The sequence below is a fragment of the Phalacrocorax aristotelis genome, chromosome 7, assembly GCF_949628215.1.
Source record: "Phalacrocorax aristotelis chromosome 7, bGulAri2.1, whole genome shotgun sequence".
In the NCBI taxonomy this organism is placed as follows: domain Eukaryota; kingdom Metazoa; phylum Chordata; class Aves; order Suliformes; family Phalacrocoracidae; genus Phalacrocorax; species Phalacrocorax aristotelis.
This window is the reverse complement of record NC_134282.1, coordinates 11,910,416-11,934,774: the sequence shown is the minus strand read 5'-3', so window position 1 is coordinate 11,934,774 and position 24,359 is coordinate 11,910,416. Positions and strand designations below refer to the sequence as shown.

General features: G+C 36.4%; 1 protein-coding gene across 18 annotated transcripts in view; it reads left to right on the top strand.

Annotated features, from left to right (window-relative positions):
* Positions 1 to 22,956, top strand: part of TRIP12 (thyroid hormone receptor interactor 12) — an 80,185-nt gene extending 57,229 nt beyond the window's left edge. For 13 of the 18 annotated variants that reach the window (XM_075098806.1, XM_075098808.1, XM_075098801.1 and 10 more), the window contains 21 exons: positions 1,070 to 1,170; positions 1,296 to 1,470; positions 1,856 to 1,997; positions 2,945 to 3,136; positions 3,794 to 3,945; positions 5,773 to 5,945; positions 6,374 to 6,447; positions 6,553 to 6,752; positions 7,504 to 7,631; positions 7,916 to 8,067; positions 8,568 to 8,710; positions 10,007 to 10,163; positions 11,339 to 11,437; positions 11,968 to 12,082; positions 12,370 to 12,524; positions 13,029 to 13,193; positions 14,421 to 14,585; positions 18,146 to 18,259; positions 20,065 to 20,159; positions 20,358 to 20,461; positions 21,567 to 22,956. In XM_075098806.1, the coding sequence (XP_074954907.1) occupies positions 1,070 to 1,170; positions 1,296 to 1,470; positions 1,856 to 1,997; positions 2,945 to 3,136; positions 3,794 to 3,945; positions 5,773 to 5,945; positions 6,374 to 6,447; positions 6,553 to 6,752; positions 7,504 to 7,631; positions 7,916 to 8,067; positions 8,568 to 8,710; positions 10,007 to 10,163; positions 11,339 to 11,437; positions 11,968 to 12,082; positions 12,370 to 12,524; positions 13,029 to 13,193; positions 14,421 to 14,585; positions 18,146 to 18,259; positions 20,065 to 20,159; positions 20,358 to 20,461; positions 21,567 to 21,763 (2,998 nt within the window). In that variant the 3' untranslated portion in view covers positions 21,764 to 22,956. The other 5 variants (XM_075098805.1, XM_075098800.1, XM_075098797.1 and 2 more) reach the window with 3 other exon arrangements.
* Positions 22,957 to 24,359: the final 1,403 nt, after the last annotated feature.

Here is a 24,359-nt window from a genome sequence, read left to right as displayed (position 1 = left end):
CTATTTGTTGTGAACAAACAATTTGTGGGTTTTCTTGTTGGTGGTTTATTGTGGTTTGGTTTTTTTTTTTTCTTTAAAAAGTCTTGACTGACATGGGCTGGTACAGTATTGTCTGCATTTTGTTGTGTTATTTTCCTCTAAGGAACTAAAATGGAGTGGTGTTGAAGGTATCAATGGGTAGTTTTGATTCATTTTATATGAATTTAAAAAAAAAAAGACTAGTGACCTGATAGTTATGGTATAAAGATATGAATGAAACAGTCCATGCTGTTTGGGGGGAGGCTGGAGAATGCCAAGAGCAACAGCTGTAGTTTCATGTAACTATTGGGAACAGTGTGATCCTTTCAGAGAAATGGTAACTATGGTGCATGGTTCATTTCTGCAGGAGACTAGAGAATAAACAAGTCATCCTTAGATATTTTGTTGGAATGCAACCATTTTAAACACTTGTAGAATTAGTATCTCTTGTAGGAAAAAATTATTTTAGTGTTACACAGTTTGCCTTTAAAATAAAGGTGAAATATTTTTCTTAATATATTGACATAATAAGGAAACTTGCCTTAAATCAGAATTGAAATATGTGAACTTGGGGATTGTAGGGCTTGGTGAGTAGACACTCCATAAATTGTTGAAAAAGTACCTTCTAGCCTTTAATAGGGGAAGCAGGTCAAATACCCAGTGTCTTTTGGTGCTTATTCAGTAGAGATCTGTGAATTTTTTGAAGTGTGTTCAAATAAATGAATAACAAGGTGGTTACACAAATAAAACATGAAAACTATGAGAACTTTATTCAGTGCTACTTCTGGCTGTATTTGGCTGCCCATAGTAGAAAGGTGACAGCAAGCAAACCCCTTTTTTCTGGATGGAGTAGTCACTTTGTCCTTCCAATTAAAATAAAGTTGAGGCCCCTTCTCCCAGAGCTCATTCTTCCCTTGTGTCCCCCTTGTTGTGGGATGGAACCTTTTTAAATTCTTGAGGAAATAGCTGGCAGATGCATCTTAAACTGAGGGATGGGTATGCATATGAATACAGTGGATGAAAACATTACTTCACTTTTAAATTTGGACAGACGACTGAGCGATGTTCTGAAGAGGAAAAGACTGCCAAAACGAGGGCCGAGGAGACCAAAATACTCTCCTCCAAGAGATGATGACAAAGTAGACAATCAAGGTAAATAATTCTTAAAATGTGATACTTTAGCTCCTTTTAAATTTAAAAGTAAGCTTATAGGCTGTAAAAAGCGCTAGCTGTAATAAACCTGTTGATTCTCTTAATTTTGTCTTTGCTTCCTCCAGCTAAAAGCCCTACAACTACTCAATCTCCTAAATCTTCCTTCTTGGCAAGTTTAAATCCGAAAACATGGGGAAGATTAAGCACACAGTCCAACAGTAATAATATTGAACCAGCACGAACAGCAGGAGTAAGTGGTCTTGCAAGGGCTGCTTCCAAGGATACTATTTCAAATAACAGGTACCCACACAAAAAAATCAAAATACTTCTAATATGGTGTTGACTTGGAGATGCAGCTACTTTTTTTTGTGATAAGCCATCAGGTGATTGATTGAGCTTAACCACTGTTAAAATACTTCTGAAAGAAGAATCAAGTGCTTAAGATACAGAAAATAATCTCCTAATAGTTTGAAGTAGCGTGCTGGGGAAAAATTGGAGATTTGGGAAAAATGGTGCAAGAAGTAATCTGTAGAGAATAGACCTTCACTGTGTTGGAGCAGGAGAAGGATTTTTTGTCTGTGCTGTTGACCACAGGGAAAAATGATACTCTGGCTGTGTTTACTTTGAATATTGGAGTATGCAAATGCTAAGTGTGGCTGAATGCCTTTTGTGTGCTTTTTTACAGAGAAAAAATTAAGGGCTGGATTAAGGAGCAAGCCCATAAATTTGTAGAACGTTATTTTAGTTCTGAAAACATGGATGGAAGCAATCCTGCACTAAACGTGTTACAGAGACTTTGCACTGCAACTGAACAACTCAACCTCCAGGTTAGAAATGGCAAACTTAGTTGGAGTGGGGGTGGGAATGGAAGCAGTAGAAGTATCTAGGAGAAAGGTAGAGGAAGACTGACCACTTCAGACAGTATGGCCAATATTTTAAGCACAGTTTTTGTTATCTTAAATGATGATACAGTGTTTCTTAACTTGCAATGGTTTGGGATTTTTTTTGTAATTAGTATATAAGCTCTGACACATAGAATTTATGATAAATGATCAGTATTTACAAGAATATTCTTGATTCCTAGCAATGTGTCACTTACATAGCATTTTATTTCAAATTTTAAAATTTCAGTTAAGTGTTAGGCATTGACTTTATACCTAAAGAAAAACACAGTTTGTAGTAAGAACTGGAGGTGGGGGGAGAACAAGAGAGAAGTAGCATGCATGTTGTTGACAGGGTAGAAGAAATATATATTTGGCCCAATCTGTTAGCATCTCAAGAACTGGAGCCTTGCTTCTCAGGCAGTTGTGATCCTTGAAGGATGGTCTAAACCTGTAACTTCTAAAGTAGCGAAACATCTGAAGTACTTTCTGTGCTTTGATCTAATCAATCATTAAGATATGAAACTTTCCCTCCTCCCCTCTCCCACACAGATGTCATGTAAAATACATGCCAATCTGAGTGTGTGGGGTTTTGTTTGTTTTGTTTTTTAAACCTTTCTGCTTGGAGCTCATTTTTATGTTGCATGAGACAGAAATGGGACCTTGCATTTCTTTTGAAATGGGGAAAATGGAGATGTTGCCTGTGATTTCTTTCAAATAGAGAAATTGCTTATCTGATTATTTGATGTCATTGCTTGTACTGAGTTACTATACACTCTGGACTTTCCCTTTCCACCCTCGTCTTTACAGCTGTTCCATTCAATAGGAGGAAAAGTAGTATTTCTTAAGCCCTTAATATCTGGGTAGTAAAATACTGCCTTCATATTTTTCAGGTGGATGGTGGAACAGAGTGCCTTGTAGAAATCCGTAGCATTGTCTCGGAGTCTGACGTCTCCTCCTTTGAAATCCAGCATAGTGGGTTTGTTAAACAACTGCTGCTTTATTTGACATCTAAAAGTGAGAAAGATGCTGTAAGCAGGGATATCAGATTGAAAAGATTTCTTCATGTATTTTTTTCTTCTCCAGTAAGTTTTTTTTTTGTTTACTGTCTTGTCATTCTTAGTTGTCGTTCTCTCAAATTGTGCTTAGCTGACCATCTGAGAGATTCAGCAATGACCTTGACTTAAAGATGGAGTATGGAAGGAATATTTTGTTTATGCCTAAGCTGTGTAACACTACAACTTTCACATGGTTCTGTCTTTACAGGTCATAAACTTTTTAGAATACCCAGTAATTGCAGGACGTTTCACACAACGGGGGGGGAGCCCAAAACCAAACAAAATGGCCAGTTGTCTGAGTCTCAAACAACTTAAAAGTTGTAGCTCTCGTTGTTCCTAAATACTGTGAGAGTCTGGATTGTTCTGTTTTTAAAGGAAGAAAATTTAAGTGGAAGAGAGGAAAGGAGACAACTACAGCTTCCTTGAAGCTTACTGCTCATGGTTAAGGGGGAATGCTTAAAATCTGTAGGGCTATTCAGCTGAAACGAGGAGAGAAGTGTGTTCTTTGAAACAGGTCTTTTGTAGACTTGTTATGTGTCATCTAGTCATCAAAGTAGTGATTCTTAATTTCTGTGGTTTTTGTTGTTTTGCCCTTTTTTTAAAAAAAAAATCAAACAAGTTGTGGTATAAATTGTTTGATGGATTAGTTCAAATACATTACTAAAAGACTGGAATGTATTTCAGCTTCCTGGAGAAGAACCCCTTGGAAGATTAGAGCCATTAGAAAATGCACCTTTGCTGGCATTAGTCCATAAAATGAACAATTGCCTCAGTCAGATGGAACAGTTTCCTGTCAAAGTGCATGACTTCCCTAGTGGAAATGGAACAGGGAGCAGGTAAGGATTAATGCTCAGGTAACAGTTTTGTTGGAAGCTTTTGTTTTCCAAAACTTGTTTCAATGCTGAAAGTTCCAAGAGGTAATGAAAACTTCTGACCCTATTAAAGACAAAAGCAATTATTCAGTTGGCTTTTTTTATTCAGTGGAAGATTGAATGCGTAACCAAATGTTTGCCTACCATCTTGAAACTTCTTTCACTTAGATTGGGGGTGGGTTTGTAATTTTCAATCCTGCATCTAAATTCAAGCTTTAAAAATTCAAATGTCTTCCTTGTCCCCATGTAACAGACACTGGAGAGAAAAAATCTATTGGTAAGACACTGATATTTTATTAATGAAGTAATTAAACTGCTGAGAGTTTGTATTACAGTGCTAAACTTTGTTATTCAGATAGGTTCTGTTCTGTAGGATAATAATAGATGGAGTGGTAACTGCTGGCCATCAGTGTAGTTCAAAATAACTGTAGACCTGCCTTGTGTCTTAAAATAGATTAAATTTGGAATCCATCTTGTTATTTCCATTGTAAGTAACAAAATTGAGTGACTAAAGAAATAGTTTCTTTTCTGTACTTTTCTTTAAATCAACAATATTTTTCATTCCGTGTATAGCAGTTAATAAGTCTATTTCAGTATAAGCTGCATATAAGTTTTGAAAGTATTTTGTGGTGCTGATTAGAAGCTCGGTTTGATTATAGACATATTCTTGTGACTGTGTAGAAATTAGGAGGGGAGGAGCATTGAAAATCAGTTTTGAAAACTGTTCTTTAATGTTTGAAATGCCAAAATCTTCCCTCTCTCACATAGTAAGATAGTGTGGATTTTTCATCAATAATTGTGATACGACATCCATGGTAATAGAGGTATTGGAGCCACACACTATAGCATTTACCTAACTTACATTACAATTCAATAGATGTGTTTTGTGAAACTTAAAATCCATGGGAATGAATGCAATACACAGATTTCTAATACTTGAAGGAATTAATTATGTTGATACTGGCTTTTGCAAAGAATGTGCTCTGTAATCTTAAAACGCTTCTTAATGCACTATTTCTGTAAAAAGTGGGATAACTACAAAAGTTATAAAGCTGCTAATCATAGAAGCAAAATTCTGCTATTTTTGTCTTTGATAGAAAGTTAAACATGGGAAGTCAGACTACTGCAGCATTGTTTGATTGCTAGTCTTACTGTGGATTATGTCATTGAGGATTTTGAGGCATTAAGATTTGGTAGTCTTTCACTAGCACCTGGAAATAGAAGCAGCCCAAGATAAGAGGTTTGTGTATAAAACTAGCTAGCTTGAATATTGATAATTTGGTGAGATGATGGAACATGTATACAAACTATACTTGGCAAGAAAAAACAGAGGAGCTTTCAGGATATCTCCTTAGGTCCTTACTAAAAAAACATATGAATAAATACTTGAGTTTTCCACCCCCGATTCTGATTCTTATTGCAGTACAGGTAAACACAGCTCTAAATCTTATGTGGCATCAGTTGACCACTGAAACAACTTTAGACCTCAAATATGGTCAGTATAGGCCACATTGTAATCAGACCTCAGACTGGACTTTCTCATCATACCAGGTAGCTTATATTGGAAATCAGATTTTGTCCAGCTTGGATCCTGGTGTTCTTGCAGACTAAAATTTTTAATCTGTTTATCCAAATCTTGGTAGCTTACTTTCAGAGAAATAGATTGAGAAATAATACTCAGAATAAGTCAATTTGTAAATGCATGTGTCAGCCTGTTTTAATGCATTGTTCTAATGCAATTATGGTTATTAGATTCTTTGTGTAGCAACTTTTTTCACAAATTATTTTGAGTTTTTCTCTTAACAGAGGATCCCAAGCTTTAAAATTCTTCAATACACATCAATTAAAATGCCAACTGCAAAGACATCCAGACTGTGCTAATGTGAAACAGTGGAAAGGTGGACCTGTGAAGATTGATCCCCTGGCTTTGGTACAAGCCATTGAAAGATACCTTGTAGTTAGAGGTACATATATTATAGTCACATGTGTTTTTGTTTCTTGGGATAGTTACTACTGTCAATAACATAGAATCTCTAAAAATTTGTGAGGATTATACTGAAGACAAATGGGAGGTACATATACATTTATCTTGCTCACAGCGGAGGAGACTAAAGCTGTACAGAATCTTCTCTTTTCCCGGGCAAAGTGTTTCCTGTTGTAAACAGTTCAGTCTAAATACTAACAGAAGTATAACCTAGTGAACTGTCAGATTGGCTGTAACTTGCATTTTTGATGCCAGATATTGATACTGAAATTTGTTTTAATATGTCTGAAACTTTTTAAAACTAATATATTTTGGAACTGTTCTGAACAGTGGAGTTTGTAAGTACAAAAGCTTTGCTACATTTTGTGTAAAAACAAATAAGGATGTCTTTCTCCTTTCTTCCCTCAGGCTATGGAAGAGTTAGAGAAGATGATGAGGATAGTGATGATGATGGGTCAGATGAAGAAATAGATGAATCTTTGGTAAGCTTATGCGCTGGGGATAAGGGGAGGGAACAGTGTGGGGAGAGGCTTAAAGAAAAGCTAGCAACAAGTCCCCTAACTTGTGTGGTTTTTTGTTTTGTTCAGGCTGCTCAGTTCTTAAATTCAGGGAATGTGAGACATAGACTGCAATTTTACATTGGAGATCACTTGCTGCCATACAATATGACTGTGTATCAAGCAGTGAGGCAGTACAGTTTGCAGGCTGAGGAGGAGAGGGAGTCTACAGATGATGAAAGCAACCCATTAGGAAGAGCTGGTATTTGGACAAAAACACATACCATTTGGTAAGTTGGCTAGAGAAATCAGAGGACAACTTCTCCAGTGTCCTAGATGTATATAGATAAGGAAAATTAGAATATCGCTGTCCTTCCCTCCTGCCCCCCCTCCAAAAATGAAGCTTTGAATTTGAAGTTTGAGATAGTTAAATCTTAGTAAGCATTCATTGTTGGCTACTGACATTCTAGCTCATGAGCAAAGCTGATGAACAAGAAACGGGGAGTCTTAAATGACACTGGCTAGATGGAGGGAAATCATTCTTAGTATTAGGTAACTAACCACAAACAATAGAGAATGTGTCTGCAGTCTACAAATAATGGTCAACTTCATACTGGTTTTCATAGTTGATTGCTGTGCAGGTATATGTACTCTGGCCATACTTTGCAAGGAGCAGTACTGACCTATGACTCTGCCAAACATCTTAACATTCAGCAGTGTCTTTTTCTTTCTGATACTTAAATGTGTTATGCAAAAGCAAAAAAAACCCCAACCAAAACCACTTTGTTTTTTGTTTGTACCTTCTACTTCTCCCAGTTCATGGAGCCAGAGGGTCCCCATTTTTTTCTCCCCCATCATACAATTTGCTTCTGAGGGCCTAGCTTCAAAGGCTGGATAATATCCAAATGCTTTATCTTTCTGCTCTTAACTGTTATTCAAGTAAAATTCTGGTAATCAAAGAACTAACGTGTTTTTAACTGCTTTTATTCCCATGTAAATTAGTATTTCACAAACATGTTCTAATATTTAATTACTTTTTAGGTACAAACCTGTGCGAGAGGATGAAGATGGTAATAAGGACTGTGTTGGTGGTAAAAGAGGAAGGGCACAAACTGCTCCCACAAAAACCTCCCCTAGAAATTCTAAAAAGCATGATGAATTGTGGCATGGTGAGTGTGTTGCCTTGCTAGTATGTCAGATTTGTGGAATTTCTGAAAGGATGGGGAGGAAGCATGTTTAGAGACACAGTAGTGTTTCTTTTAAAGCAAGCATAGTATAGGAAAAGTAAGCATATATTAATGTGTTCATTCAAACTAAAAATAAGATACTGAATTATCTTAACTAAACTGTTAAGTGAAATACCATGACTAGTATTACTTAGGCTCCTAATAATTAAATCTTGGGAAGACTTCTAATTGATTTGTTTTGATACCATATTCTTTTTTCCTGCTAGATGGTGTATGCCCGTCGGTATTAAATCCTCTAGAAGTTTACCTCATATCTGCTCCACCTGAAAACATAACATTTGAAGATCCCTCATTAGATGTTATTCTCCTTTTGAGAGTTTTACATGCCATCAGTCGATACTGGTATTACTTGTATGATGTGAGTAGAGCACTTCTTAAAATTGATTCCATACTTGATACATACAACTCTGTCCTGAAACATGTTAAAACAGCTGCCTTCCCTGTCCGCCGCCCCCCACCAAGACAGAAAAATGCAAATACTATATTCTTCCCCTACCTACTTCTCTAACTTCTGGTAAGATGAAGGCTATAAATTCTTGTAGTCAGTCATGCTTCTGCTGTAGTGTGTTAAACACATTTTCTGTGCGTTTTCCTTCCTTAAGTTCAAAGAGCAACATTATTCCCAAAAAGAAAATGAATAGTAAAAATTTACTCAGCCTTCCTTTCATGGCTTAGACTCTGTATGACCAAAGTGACAATGAAAGTGTGTTTAGTTCAAATTTATTTATTTGTGTTTGGTTTTTTTTTTTTCTTGGGATGATAAGCAAATTAGAAGCATTAAAAAAACCTCTTAATAAAGGCTTGGTACTTCTTCCAGCATTTCTTTAACTAGAAGTACATCGTTTTTATTTAACACAGAATGCAATCTGCAAGGAGATAATTCCAACCTCAGAGTTTATCAACAGTAAACTGACAGCAAAAGCAAACAGGCAGCTTCAGGATCCTTTGGTAATTATGACAGGAAACATACCAACTTGGCTGACAGAACTTGGAAAAACATGGTATGAATGACTTACTATATAGTATTTCTAATATGAGTTCAGTGGGCCTCTGAGCTGGCCAGCCCAAGTGCATCATATCTTAAAAGGCTTTGGAAGTCGTGGGGAAAGAGTAAAATGCAGTCACACAAGTCTTGCTAAGTTACGTAGTTATGCTTGGATGAATGTTTACATCTATATTGTATACTTTAAACCAAATATGGAGGGGGTAGACTAGCTGCAATTTTGGACCACTTCTTACAGGAGTTTCTAAGCAATCTGAAGTTTTGTTTATTGAAATAATAGTACTTGATTATTCAGGTAGGGTTTGGTTGTTTTTTCCTTCCCTGTTAAAGTGCTTAATAGTGTTTGTCATACTGCTACATTTATCTTAACATATTCATATGGCACAAAGGAAAATATTTTTATAATTACTGATAAAATATAATAATTTTTATAAACCTATATTTGTCATATTTCTTAGTATCTTGATACAGAATATAAGCTGTAAAACTCTTGCACTTGAAAGAAAGAGGAATCAGTTGACATTCTTGGATTTTCTCAAGCGTGTTAATTGAAGCAATATTGGTGACAATTGACTGGAAATATGTACTCTAGAGAAACTACTTTGTTTTTAATTTTTACAATAAAGTTTAAATTTCTTGATAAACATTGCAGATAAATTATGAGTAGAAATATATTCTTATACAAACACCTGTAGCAGTATTTGTTCTGTAAAACTGCATTTTCACCTAAATGTCAGTGGAGGACTATGCTGTTAATGTACACAGGCCTTCAAGAACAGTAGAACTGATAATCTGTAAAAGACTACCAGAGAAACTTCTTATTTATTTGAACTGTTTTTTGAAAATGGAAGGTAGAATGCATACTGCTTCCCCTCCGTGCGTGTACAAACCCCCAGAATGGGAGCTTGAGCCACCTGCTTGAAGTCTTTGAGCTAAGTTATATTTATTAATTGTAAAACAGGTGTGAACAAGTAAAAGTGTGTTTATTTTCTGATATAGCTTTGTATAGCTAAGGCGTTCAAATATTTTTAAGTTACTTTCCTGGAAGGCTTAGAAGTTTCTGGAATTCTTTGTGGTTCCTTCCCATATTAAATTCCATCTTTAGACTCTTGCTTATGAGCATTGTAACTAAAACTAAAGTGTGTTCTGGAAGGCTTCCTTTGGAGACTGCTTTCACCACAGTGTTTAATAAAGCACTAATTTCAGGCGTACTACATTTCTGTTGTGTTTTAAACTGAACTATAGTTATGGATGCTAGTTGGAACCCAGCTAACTAATCCAATGCTTTTTGCAGCCCGTTTTTCTTTCCATTTGATACCCGTCAAATGCTGTTTTATGTAACTGCTTTTGATCGTGATCGAGCCATGCAAAGACTACTGGATACTAATCCAGAAATCAATCAATCGGATTCTCAGGATAGCAGAGTGGCACCGCGACTGGACAGGAAAAAAGTAGGTGTATCTTATTTAAAAATAGAATGAATGATCTGGTTTTTGTGTTGCCTTTAAGAATATCATTGTGAGCAAGTTTTATTTGTACAACTTAAGGTTTTGGTACTATACTACTGAAAGTGAAGTTTGATTTATTAATTTAAAAGCCCCCAGTAGGAAGCACAATGTCTTCTAGTTTTCTGCCACTAGGTGGCAGAAGGGGCTAGAGTATGCTACACTGCTTACTCACATCCTGCTTATTTTTCAGTTGGAGTCTTTACCTAATCTCTGAAACTATACTCCAAGAACGAACTTTAAGTTTTAGGTTAAATTAGTGATATTTCCATATATTAGTTTGTAAACATGTTTTTTGCTTTATGTAAAATTTCAGAATAATTTAAGCAATAGGATTTAGACCCTTAAGTGTTACCTGAATAAATAAAAACACTGTCCTTGTATTCTGGGAGAGTATTAAAACTTATGTCACAGCATAATAAAACTAAGCTGTGACTTTTTTAAATTGAGGGAGTCTTCAGTGTCTGCCTTGAGTCTGGAGAGATGTCTTAAATGAAGATCACCTGTATAGTGGAGACTGCTATATGATCTTGAATACCCCTGGGGGAAAAAAGATGAGACGTGAGAATCTAGTTCAACTAGAATATAGCTTCCAACGTGCAGGAATTCCAGTGCTGTTTGGTTTTTTGGTTTTGTGTTTCTGGGTGGGTTGTTTTGGGGGGTGTTTGTTTTGTTTTTTGAAACCTGCCGCTTTCTCTGCTAGAGAATCTACAAGAGCAGGGTATAAGGTTATTCCTTTAAGTTGCTGGATTTTGGCATCTTTATTCTGTGTTTTCTTCTCCAAATATTAGTTTGAGGTGTGTAACATCACATGGCAACACTTCTCTGCTATCTTACAGTCCTACTGCCAGATTCTTGGCAAGAGTAGTACTTTATTAGTTATACTGGTACAAGTGTAAGGCATTGATTTTTCATTTTAGTCCAAGCACTTTAATTCTAGTCAGTTTTCATATAGAAGCAAGAATTTTTATCAAAGTATAAGGTTACAAATTGTTGAACTGTGGAACTATTAGCATGGGGTGGAAAAACTTGCATAACTCATTTTTTTTCCTGTTGTAACTGCCTTGGGAGCTGGGACTTTAAGACATAATTTCACTACTTAAAACTTCTCTAATGTGTAGCGCACTGTGAACAGAGATGAGCTGTTGAAACAGGCAGAATCTGTGATGCAGGATCTAGGAAGCTCAAGAGCCATGTTGGAAATCCAGTATGAGAATGAAGTAAGTAATACCAATGCAGTCTAATTTAACCCCTTTTTACTGAAGATTAATACAAAAAAGCTACAACTTTCATAAAATGACTTGGTCATGCTCTTGGTCCTTCCCATTGCTGGTGCCACAAAATTTTGTCTATTATCCCTAATGCACTTGGTTGTGATTTTTAGTTGCTAGGAGAAACTTTCTGATCTACTAAATTTCATGATCAGTCATATTCTGCAGAGCTTTTTATTCCTAACTCTAAGCAAACAGCTGTGTGCATTTCTCCTGTAATATGATCATTAGGTGGTTAATACTTCTATTCCACTATTATTCGCTCTGATATATGGTCTTTCTAAGCTGTCTCAGTCGTATTGTAACTTTTGGTGTAGTTAGATTGTCTGGACATGTTTTGCAATGCAGTCTTCTCTATAGCAATAATGTACTATATTTCTCAGATTAAGTAAAGATTTTGATATTCAAACGGACCTAATAGACTCATTTATTTATTTCTCATTCCCTGTCCTCTCCCCGCACCCTCCCTGCCCCTGAAGGTTGGCACAGGCCTAGGCCCCACGCTAGAGTTCTATGCACTTGTATCTCAGGAACTACAGAGAGCAGACTTAGGCCTTTGGAGGGGAGAAGAAGTGACTTTAGCCAATCCAAAAGGTAAATGTGTTACTACCTAGAGTATCAATACTGATCTAATACTGAATTGATTCTAAGTTGACCTTAATTACATTAATGGTTTTAATTGAAAGAGCGCCTCAGTTTGTGGTCAGATAATATGCCTTATGGTAGTGTGTAATTATCTTTGAGGTTTTCTTTAATTTTAGAAGAAGCTTTATGTTACGGTTATCTGGTAGCGGCTTTCAAACTTCTGTCTTGAATGAAACTAGCAGTGTATGTATTGAACTGTGGTTTGTGGGTTTTTTTTTTTATTTCTTCCTCAACAGGAAGCCAGGAAGGCACCAAGTACATCCATAACCTTCAAGGCCTTTTTGCACTTCCTTTTGGTAGAACAGCCAAGCCAGCTCACATCGCTAAAGTTAAAATGAAGTTCCGCTTTCTGGGAAAACTAATGGCCAAGGCAATCATGGATTTTAGACTGGTGAGAAAAAAATGAAAAATACATTTCTGAAGGGTTAAATGAAAATTCTAGTTCTGACTGTGTTGGGGGAAAAACTAGCATTAAGAGTTGCATGGAATTATTTTCAGCTCTAGCAGTTTGGGTGGGTGGGGGGGAGATGGAGCTGAACTTTTGAGGGGGAAAGGTAGTATATGTTGAAGATGTTTATGGTGGCTTTTGAGACCATAGTGAGAAGGAAAAGCCATTGTCTGCCACGAGTTGCAATCTCCAATCTTTTTTCAAGATCATTTTGGACTTATTATTCCAGCTGTTAGCTTGCTGATTGCTCTAATATATATGCAGTAGGCAGTCAGTTGTGTTTTCTTGACTGCAAATTTCTCTGGTAAAAATGCTCAGATATGGTGTTTTGGTGTGCACCAGAACTATGAATTAGTAAATAGTATTCTAGGTCTAGTGAAGAGATAATATTGCAAAAGATACAGTTTTGGAAGACAGTTCAGTACTAAACAAAGTTTTGATTTCCAGGTGGACCTTCCTCTTGGACTTCCTTTTTATAAATGGATGCTACGACAAGAAACTTCCTTGACGTCGCATGACTTGTTCAGTATTGATCCAGTAGTAGCCAAATCAATATATCACCTTGAAGATATTGTAAGACAAAAGAAAAGACTTGAACAGGACAAAACACAGGTGGGAAAGTAACCCTAAGAATTGAAGAGTGCATCTTCACAAGTGTTTGGATTTTATGAAGTAGCCATAATTGAGAGTGTATGATAGTGCCTAATACTGATGGTAATAGTGATAATTACTTATTTTAATAAAAGGAGTAGTTTCAATGTTATTAAACCATTGGCTAGTAATTATAACATGGTCTCTTTGTAATGTAGACTCTAACATTAGAAACTTATGGGATTCTTCTGTGTGATTAAACACATACTAGAAATGGCTAAAATTGCCAGATGTTTGCCTAAGGTAACTTCTCTTTTTGGTTCACTTTGAAAAGACTAACCAACTTAAATATCAGAGGGGAAAAAAACTATCCTTAATTTTTGCACATTCAAAAGGCTTTTAGCTTTTTTATTAGTTGTTTTAGTAGAATTTTCAGCTTTGCTTAGGAGTGCCTTCTGTGGGTGTTTTCCTCCCTCACTGAAAACTGTATGCAGAAGAGGTGTAAACTGACTTCATCTGTGAGCATACAGGTTCTTTTATAGATACAGAAGGGTCTTAATTTTCCAAGGTTATCTGCTCTTAGCTAAAAATAGTAGCATTCACTGTTGCAGAGTAGTGATGAAAGGTCTTTGGCATGCATGCTCTTTCTAGCATCCAATGTTAATAGATGGTAGGTGATATAACCTAATTTATATGCTTAATACATCTGCTTTGTTACTAGTGAAGTTATTGCAAGCTTGTGGGCCTTTGTTCCTCTTCACCTCACTGTCTCTCTGTCCTTGATCACTGCTTTTAATTTCCCAACAAGAGTTTGAAAAACCTGAAACCTGGTGGATGTAAGCTGAAAAATGTCAGTATGCATGCCAAATATGAGTTCCATTAACTATTCTAAGGAAGAAATGTAGCCGAAGAGCCTTAGCATACTACACATATCATTCTCTTGCAATAGCATTTTCTAAATCCATAATATGCAAGAAGTTAAAGTAATTCCAAAATCGCTAGAAAAAGTGTACTATTATGATCTTTCAAGTTTATCCATTAAGATAGTTTATTTGGCAAGTCTTGGTTTACTCTTAATGTATGAAAAATATAGAAGGAAAGCAAGGAGTACTGTAACAGTCTTGATAGTGATATTCTTATAGAATCATAGAAGTGTTTACTTAATCAAAACTGTTTTAGAAGTCATAACTTCTGGATAAGTTAATGTGAATGAATTGTTCTCACTGGCTTTCACTTCCAATTTTTTAGACCAAAGAAAGTCTACAGTATGCATTGGAGGCTCTGACTATGAATGGCTGCTCGGTGGAAGATCTAGGGCTGGACTTCACTCTTCCTGGGTTTCCTAATATAGAACTGAAAAAAGGCGGGAAAGATACACCAGTCACCATCCACAATTTAGAGGAGTATCTCAGAGTACGTAAAAGCAAAGCTAGGACTACAAGTTCCTTTATTCTTCCTCACCTTGCTCCCAAGTAGTTTGTTTCCATATGTATTTCAGTTCATTCTCATGAACTGGCAACAGCAATAATTTTCCTACTTCTGTTCTGTGCTGGTTTATTACTACAGAAAAACCAGTTTGAATTCTAGTCAGCACACCTGACTAGAAAATTTTCTAGTACAAAAAAGTCCGGTTTATACATGATGAAGTTGTCAGAAGTGTGTATTTTTGGATTAAAAAGGGTTGTACTAAGTGGAGTAATTTGAGCTGTGGACTTTCAGAGTCTTTTAACATGTTCCTATATTTGCGTATGATAATGAATTTGTTTGCAGTAGTGATTTAGCACCCATGCTTGAGTGGGCTTTGAACAGCTATAATCAAAGTGAAATTTTTTTGAGTCAGACTTAAGAAAACATAAGCTCAGTCACGAGAAAAACCCAAAAAATCCCCAAAACAAACAAACCCCCAAACTTCAACAAAAGAACAGAACTGAACAGTGACATAGTAAGTTGACAGTACACCTGCATGTTGATTTATTTCTATGTCAGAAAGGACATAAAACCTAGAAAAACAGAAGTATGATACTGCTAAACGGGTAGGAAACTGTTTCTGCATAGAAAGTGTTAAAGGGAATAGTCTAAAATCACCCTGGAAAAGAGATGAGGATAGGAAGGAAGAATGCAATATTATCACACTGTCATGAGTGGGGTGAAGGTAAAAATGATTACATCATGAAAAAGCCATTATTTCAATTCCTAAATAATGCATTTTCTGACGGGTTAGTCTGCTGCCAGTTTCACTCTGAGGACATATCTGATGTTTTGGTACAAATGGTAAGGGGCATATAAGCTCCTGGATATCAACTGAAAACTTTACAAAGTTATTCCATAATCCTTCCAACTGAAGATTGGGAAGTTGCTGTTCATCTTCCAGATTCAAGCAAGCTGTTATGCACCTATCCAGTTCTCATATCTTCATTTGTTGAAAGCAAATTCTGCTAGTCAAGAACCACTTAAAAAATTCAACATATTGGGATATAAAGCTGTTTGCAGGCTTTACAGATGGGCAGTGACAACAACGGTAGTTTGTTAGAAACAGCGTTTGCAGTCTTACTGACAAAAGCTGAGCGAAGTTGCTTTCAAGTCTGATTTTTTTTTTTGTACAGTTTGCAGTCAGGGTTTTTCTTCTAGGTAACAGGTATTGAGTATCTGATATGCTGAGAAAGGCTTCCAGGCATCTCAGATCTCCTGTAGCTGTCCTATTGCAGGCCTCTGGTATTGTAAAGGAGAAGCAGATCGCTACAGAAAGCTTGCTTTCTGCTTTTTTCTAAACAATTTTTGGGACTATTTTCTTTAAAGGATGCCTGTGCAGTTTTTTATATCCTTGTCTTTATTCCTGCCTCATATAGGAGACTTTAAACTAGCTCCCAGTGATTAGCATTACAGACTTTGTCAAGGAAATTGAAAAGATTTCAGAGAGAAAATTAGCATCCTCTGTATCACAAGTATGATGAATTGCAATTTAGAAACAGTATATTTAATTTATCAGCTAGCCTATACAGCTTCCTGTGGGTCAGCTGCCCTGCTCTTGAAACTGTCATTTTCATTAAAATCTTGTGTGTGGATTACCATTAGAAGTAACTTATAAAGATAGAATATCTTAACTGTTACTTTTCATGTCTCTCCTGCAGTCTGTTGTTCTACCTTCCACCTCCCTTTTTTCCCCCCAAGGACAGTTCCCACAGGAGCTACCTTTATCAGAAAGTAGAACTATTTCAGTCTCCAGTATAGTGAAAGACTTCATTCTCTTCTCCCTTTCCCCTTGCCGCTTCTCCCCCGTACTATGAAGAGAGAGGCTACTTGTGTGTTCTGAATTTGTGGACAAAAAGGTTCCAGAGTGCACTGTTCTACCTAACAATTTTATCTCTTCTTTGAATCCACAAGAATACAGTGCAGCTTAATTTTGCCACGTGCTCCTGGTCATAAAAAATAATCATGATTCTAAGTCAGCAACTCTGCTGCTAGAATAGCCGTAGAATATTCTGTGTTATAGAGCAGAACAGAACAGCCTTCTGTGCTGCTGGCGCTTACTAGCTTGGTTTTTAGTATTACAGCATAATGTGTGAAAGTAGGGGTATGTATTGTACCTGAAAATCTAAGCCTGACTCTCCTGTAGGAAAGCTTATCAACAGATCCTAGTTGGCGTTTATATCTGAGAGCTTTCTGGAACAAGTAACTCTTTAATTACTGGGACATGGTTAAATAGATGCTTCAGGAGTCCAACAGTATCAATGACATTTTTAGTCATATTCAGATGCTTCCTTAGATGTCTTTCAAAGCTTTTCTCAGCATTCCAGGTCAGAGCTTTTAATGCATTTTAAGAACTAGTAGCAGTGTGTTGATAACACATCTTTTACAACCAGCCTTCATTTGCTGCTAGAGTTGAGGGGTAGCCAAGGCAAGCATAATCATCAGTAGCACTGACAAAATAATCTGAACCTGGCATGCAATCTACCACGAATAATTTATTTTTTTTTAATTTAGTGGAGAAATACTGGCTGCGGGAGACTTAAAAGAAATTTGGTCGGTTTTGTGTTATGTCCCCTTCTCTCCCCCTCCAGTGATTATTGTTTCAGTATGTACTGTCTGCTTCGGAAAGTGAATTTAATCCTGAGAGGGTAACTGCAGATATAAAAAGAAAACAAAAAAACAACATGCAGAAAGCCTGGACTCTACTGCCTTACTGTCTTTTGCCTCATGATTCTTACCAAATCCTGGTAAAATGAAATGAACTAACTTCTTCCCCCCTCACCCCTGCCATATATTCTTACAATATTAAGCTACTTAGTATAAAAAAAAAAAAAGTCTAGTTACTTTTTGTAACTTGGGACCTGTGTTTCCATTGGGGAAAGTGATATAATACTGCCAATGATGCCCTAAGGATTTCTGTTTCAGTTGCTGAATTTTAAATGGATATCAGTGTACAGAGAGAACATCTAGGTTAGGCTTCTCAAAATATCTAATAAATGCTTAGATTTCAAGTATTTTGTTAAATAGGATCAGTTTAACTAGCTATTCCGAGTTCCATGCATCAACTTTGTTTTATCAAAAATGAAGGCAAAAACACTGTTTAAACTCTACGTGAGTTGCATGCTTAGGGTATTCTGAATATGGGGTTGTTTAAACTCCAAATGACTTTTGCTAATTTGCGATGACAGAACACATGAGGAAGCTGTAAAGAAAAGAACTCAACAGATCTGTCTGCATTGCAGAGTACTGCACTCGCACACATGCAGCAGTATGAGCTTATGAATTAAGGCAGAATGAGGCAATGCTGTGGAGCAGCTCCATAAATCAAAGTTCAAACTCTGCCACAATTACAAAGAGCATATGGCTAGGATTCTGTAGAGGAGTTCTGCAGCTGTAGTCTTTTGTAGAGTAGTGATCACTCCATGCTTCCTTTGTTCAAATTACTTTGGGTTTTTTGTGTGTGTTTTTTTTGTGTTTTTGTTTTTGTTGTTTTTTCCCTCCTGCAGTTGGTTATATTCTGGGCTCTAAATGAAGGTGTTGCCAGACAGTTTGACTCATTCAGAGATGGATTTGAATCAGTCTTCCCTCTCAGTCACCTTCAGTACTTCTATCCTGAGGAGGTTGGTAAACCTGTTTTTACTGATGATTTTATGACCTTATGTCTGTCTATATGTATGGACAGTCTGAATCTAGCGATGCACTGGATGCAGTGCAGTTGTGACAGACTGATTACATTATATTTCTGATGCATATTAATAAAACTTGGTGTCTTTAAATGGCATACTTAAATGTTAAAGATTTATTTAACATTGTTCAGTGGTCACTTATTTGATCATCTTATGAACAGCTCTGTTTAAAATTGTGCGTATCCAGCTTTTCTGAGAAGTGCTTATATTTGTTTATGCAGGTTCTCTATATTGGTATAGATGCTTTAATTCCTTGTACTGCAGTACCTTTTAGTAGCTATAGATGTGGATGCCTCCAGATGTTCCACTTCAAAAAAAAGTAGTCAGCTCTTTAACAAAGCTTTAGACAGTAACAGTAGATTCAGATGAAGGGGTAAAGAATAAGGATGGCTGGTCTTGCCTTTTTCTTGCCACCCACCATATCAATTTCCTAGTAAAATTCTTGCACTGTTAAGTGGACTGAATTTAGACACTGTTATGGTTGTCTGGACTGGAAGAGAGAATGTTTTATTACTCTACCTTTAGGGAGTTTATCTGAAGACTGTATTTTCAAGTGCTTGTTCACCTTCATAAACTTACACCTTTGATTTCATGAAACGTTTAGCATGCTGTGAAGCAGTGTGTTAGCCAAGCCTTTGTGTTACTCTTGGTTTTGGTGCTTTGTAACAAAAATCTCCTAAAGCTGTAACTGCTCATAGTGATTCTTCTTTATGCTTTTCTGTTGGTACTATTTTCAGAGAGTACCACCACCATTTTTTCTGCAACAAATTTAAGGGTAGTAAAAATGGCAGATTATCCTAGTTTGTTCAGTGGTTTACCCTAACTTCTCCATTTTGTAGTATATGTGATGCTGTTCTTCTGGCTTGTTGTTTGGCATGGTTTGATGCTTGCTTCTTCTTGGAAACTTTAAAATCTGGACACTAGTCTATTGCTAATCTGCTGATACGGTTGATCAGAAATAAAGCTATAGAAGTAGTCTGAGATAGATATCCTTTCCTTAGTAGGATATACATGTGTGATCTCATGTTCTGTGGCTGATAGCTATGCAGCAATTTGAACCTTTTTACAAACCTTTCCTAAACTACGATAAAGGACTTGTAAAATTCATTTGTTCATGAACAGAACAGCTAGGTGTGTAAAACCTCTGGTTTTATTGAGATCGGGGCTTGGCAACTCCTTGTGTATCCTGGAAGGACGTCTGTAGAAGCTTCTAGTGTTTTGGCTGTAGTCTATCAGCTCTGCTTGCCCAAGTGCTTAGAAGGAATAGGCAAAATAATTTAAGTACAAAACTGCTGTCTGACAGATCCATGTCTGTCTAATGATTTCTAAAAATTTTTTCTTTCAAAGAAGAGCTCAGAGTTCTAAAAACCAAGTGTAAACGCTCTAGCCTTCCCATTCCTGAGATTTCTTTAAAAACTGTGAGATTTCCAAGAAGCTCAGGCATTGTTGGATCTCCATTGTAAATTGCTTATTTATTAGGCCTGTCTCTGTTCCAAGAGGTATGTTCGGTATCTCGTATGGTAGTGGATTGTGTGCAAAGACAGAATTCAGCAAATGAGGCTGTCACTGAGATGAAGCTATTGCATTCAAAGGATTAGGGAGGATTGCTTCGGGTGACTGAGGCTGTTCTGCAGCAAGCCATTCCAGAAAGTAGAATGCTGTAATAGTAGAACAGGTGGTACTTGTTCTACCTCAAGTTCTAAAAGGGAAAACATCCTTCCTTGTTTTTAATTTTATAGTTGGAACAGCTCTTGTGCGGCAGCAAAACGGACACTTGGGATGCAAAGACTTTAATGGAATGTTGCAGGCCAGATCATGGTTATACACATGACAGGTAATATGGTGTTGGTGTTGTTAAAAAGAAAAAAAAAAAAGCACTAGAAAGCATGTATTTATATAATCTCAATATATTGTTATTCAAGCTAAATTAATTATATGAAATTTGAAAATATTACTACTGCACTGAATATAAATCTGATGCAATTTTTTAAACTATCAACAAAATAATAGCTTGCTTTTTTTCCCTCCTTAGTCGAGCAGTGAAGTATCTCTTTGAAATTCTCAGTAGCTTTGATAGCGAGCAGCAAAGACTGTTTCTTCAGTTTGTGACGGGTAGCCCTAGACTGCCTGTAGGAGGTAGGTTTTGTTTGTTACATATTGCTATATATATGAAATCAGTGTTGTTAATGCGTTTCAGCGCATAAGTAGACTGTTTCAGTATAGGAAAAAATTACCTATTTGTGTTATTTTAGAGGCTTGTACTTGTTTGACACTTGTAGTTTCAGAAGTGGCTGGGTAAACTTCAGGTAGAGTTCTCAGACTTTGTGTTAACCTCTTGACATCTCATTCAATTGACTTTCTCCAGATTTTGTTTGTTACCAGATAACCAACTGGAGGGCAAAAAGTAGTTCAAAATTTCAACGAAACTGAAAACCCTTAATACTGTATTCCTTGGCTAGAAATGCATTAAGTTATAACAACAACAAAATGATGCATTGCTACCTAGAAACAATATTTTTGTCTAGAAAGGAGACAATTCTAGCATAGTGATAAACCTTAATTTCTCCCCTTCTTGAATTTCACAATTTAGATGAGAGGCAGTGAGGAAAACAGGAATTTGCTGTCTTTGCTAGGGACCATTATAGAACACACATTTTACTGTTTTCTTAGCTGAACGCTTTGCAAGTAAAGCCAGAATTTATGCATTTGTTCCATTATTTTGTTCTCTGGGGCTTGGGTTTTTTTTTCTAGTTAAAGAATTCATATTATAAGAAAGAGTTGATTCTTTTTAATTAAAAAAAAAAAACAACTAGCACTCTTCTGGGGAGAGATGGTGCGGACAGGATCAGGGTTAGGAGTATAAAAACCTTATCTGAGCGTTCTACTCTTTTTTTTTTTTAATTCCAGCTAATTTCTGAGGATCTTAGAAATGTGTATTAAACCACCAAACTTTTAAAAACATTGTGATTAGAATAGGTTTTTTACACATACAGAACACAGAATTAAAAGTAGATGCATTTAGCTTTTTTAATTCATACTGGAAATCTAATCTACAGAAAGTATTTTAGGTATTTTTAGCTTGCTACATGGCCTTATAAAGCCATGTTCTAAACTTTTAAAAACGGAGGTTAAGAAGTCAGTAATGAGATACATGCTTCTGTCACTGTTAGATGTGTACAGTGTTAACTGTGGGTTTTCAAGAGGAACAACCTTATTCTGTAATGTCTTTTCTCATTAATAGGCTTTCGAAGTTTGAATCCTCCATTGACAATTGTACGCAAGACATTTGAGTCGACAGAGAATCCAGATGATTTCTTGCCCTCAGTAATGACTTGTGTGAACTATCTCAAATTGCCGGACTATTCAACTATTGAGATAATGCGTGAAAAACTCTTGATAGCTGCAAGAGAAGGGCAGCAGTCATTCCATCTTTCCTGATCACAATGAAAAATGCAATGTCTGCCTGTTACAGCAAAAGAGAAACTCATGATTCTTTTCTAAATATATCACCTGAGTCAAGGAAACGTGTTACGCCTTCTTGTTGTAGAAAAACGGCTTGCAGATTATAAACAAAGACACTTGGTTGATATTCATTAAAGGCCCCTTTGGACTTAAAGTGATCAGGCCCTAAAAGTTGTTGTGACAAGGTTTCTTTAGCAAGTTCTTGTTTAAATTATCATTTATTTGATGAGTGAAGTTTTTAACTTGCTTTGCTGTGTGAAATTTAAAAAGGGATGTTTTTCCAGGCTGGAACAATAAATGTCGCTGTGCAGTTTAATACTGGGCTGTGTGTATCCATCTAGCTAAGTCTGAAGTTTTTCCTCCAAAGACAACTTTTGTACATAAGTACAGAACATACACCATGTATTTGACGAATCTAGTTTAGTAGCCTAGTTCTGTGTACCTTCACCTGCCTCTAATTTTACCCATCCTCATGTAATGTCTGATGTGCAATTCACTTGGTTCTTTTTTGTGTGCAACATTCAACAATTGTTATGTTTTGGTTAGTGTGGGCATTTAACTGCTCCATGCCTCTTTCTCTGATTAAGATAATTTAAATTTTACTGAAATCAAATATATATTGTCAATATAATTCAGCCTTTGTAACTAGGTAGAACCTTTCTTATAGCATAGTTTTACTGTAGTCGTAGGATATAATGGTGACAGCCTTTACCAGTCGACACTCTAGAGCTGTTTACACAGTGATTCAGGTGGTAAAAGCCTCTTACTAGAGGCTAGGAAGAATTACTTTTTTCATGTAGTTGAAGTCCAACAGCTTGGGCTGGCCAGTGTGTATTGTGGTAAGGCCAGAGCATTTCGAATGGATGTAAAGTTTTTTAAAAGACAAATTAGTTGTTTCATTCCCTGTTTGACTAAACAGTTTCCTTGTTCTTGATCTAAGTTCCTAGTTACTTTTATAGTAGGTTTTTTGGTTTTTTTTTTCCTTGTCCCCCACTCCCCCCCAGTGCTAGCTTGGAACAAACAGTTCAGCCTTTGTCTTTTGACACAGATAAAGCACCTGTAAGCAATGCTCTGTCCAACTGTTTTATGTGCTGATTTCTCAAATCTGCAATAATTTACTTCATCAGGTTAATGTTTTTACCTGAATATAAATAAAAAAGTTTGCTTCACCTTTTTGTTCATAGTTTTGTACTGTATGCATAAAGTTCAATTGTGTAAATTACTGTAATGCAAGTAAGTCATCCTAAAATCTACTTGGCTAACAGCCTGCAACTTGTGGATGATTTACTACTAAAACAAGACCTTTAAGACCTCCAACTTAGAGGGAATTTTTTTCTATGGGTTCAAAAAAGGGCGATTACAAATATTCCTGAGATGTACCTGCTATATAGTTCATCTCTCTAAAAATGCGATAGTTACTTGCTTTTATTCAACTTTGAGAAATCAAAATTCATTTCAGTGCCTAGAAATTGTTACATTCTGGCTAATCAGGCTAGTATTTCCCCTAAAGTAACAATAACAAGTTTTCTTTTATCTAGCTGAAGAACTTGTGCTTCCAGAATATGTATTTCAGTACATGTAATGGACATTCTTCCAGTGAACATTCATAGAATTACATGTGGTTGCTCATACCAGTGCCACTGAGATGTAATGCAAGTCTGTCATGAGCATGAGTAGAATGTGAAATCCTTGCACAAAGAACCTGGTAACTGAACAGTTTCTACTACCGTATTAAAACTGAAAGAAGGTGCTTCACACTGTACATATAATAATGGTAGTGCACAGTGCGGCATAGTTTTCATAAAACTTCAAGGCAGTGTTCATGGACTGGTGTTTCAATTGTTCTGATAACTTGATCAAACTGAGCACAAAAGTGTTTATAGTGTGTGGATAGCAATTTGTTCATTTTTTTAAGGTTCTATATTTTAAAAACTGACTTGTGTAAAAAAAAAAAAGAAAAAAGCTAATATTTTGTATTAAAATATCATGTGTATTGATATTTTTTTACCCATGTTGTCTCCCTCTAGAATCTGGCTTTCATCGACTTTGAAATTTTGAGGAGTTTTCAAATTTGATATATAGCCGTTGTATAACTCTGTTGTAGTGGGAAAATAAGTTGTTGTTTGCCTGTTTAAAAAGGAGGGAAAAACCAAGTACCTGTGGTGAGAATCGAATTTATTTTTTTTTGTGCTGGCTGTCATCTCAGCACAGACCAAGGATGTAGTTTGCCTGAAAAATGAATGAAACCCTTTTGGGTGACTTTGGTTTTTTTCTTACCAAGGGCAGCTTTTAGAGTATTAGAAGAGCAGTCTGGCTTAAAAGGTAAACATAGTAAATTTAAGAATAAATTGAAGAGTCACAGTTCACTTGACTGCAGTATGTTCCCACAAACAGAACTGTAGGTATCTAAGAGTAGGTCAGAACAAGTGGAGGGGTGGGGCAACATCTTGGGGACCCCTTGTTTTCAGGAGCTTTGGATTAAGGGAAAAACTCACTAAAAACAATTGTAGGAGTGTACAAATGCCTGCTGAGGACTATGTAGCCCTTGGGAGAACATGTAGTCATCCTAGTA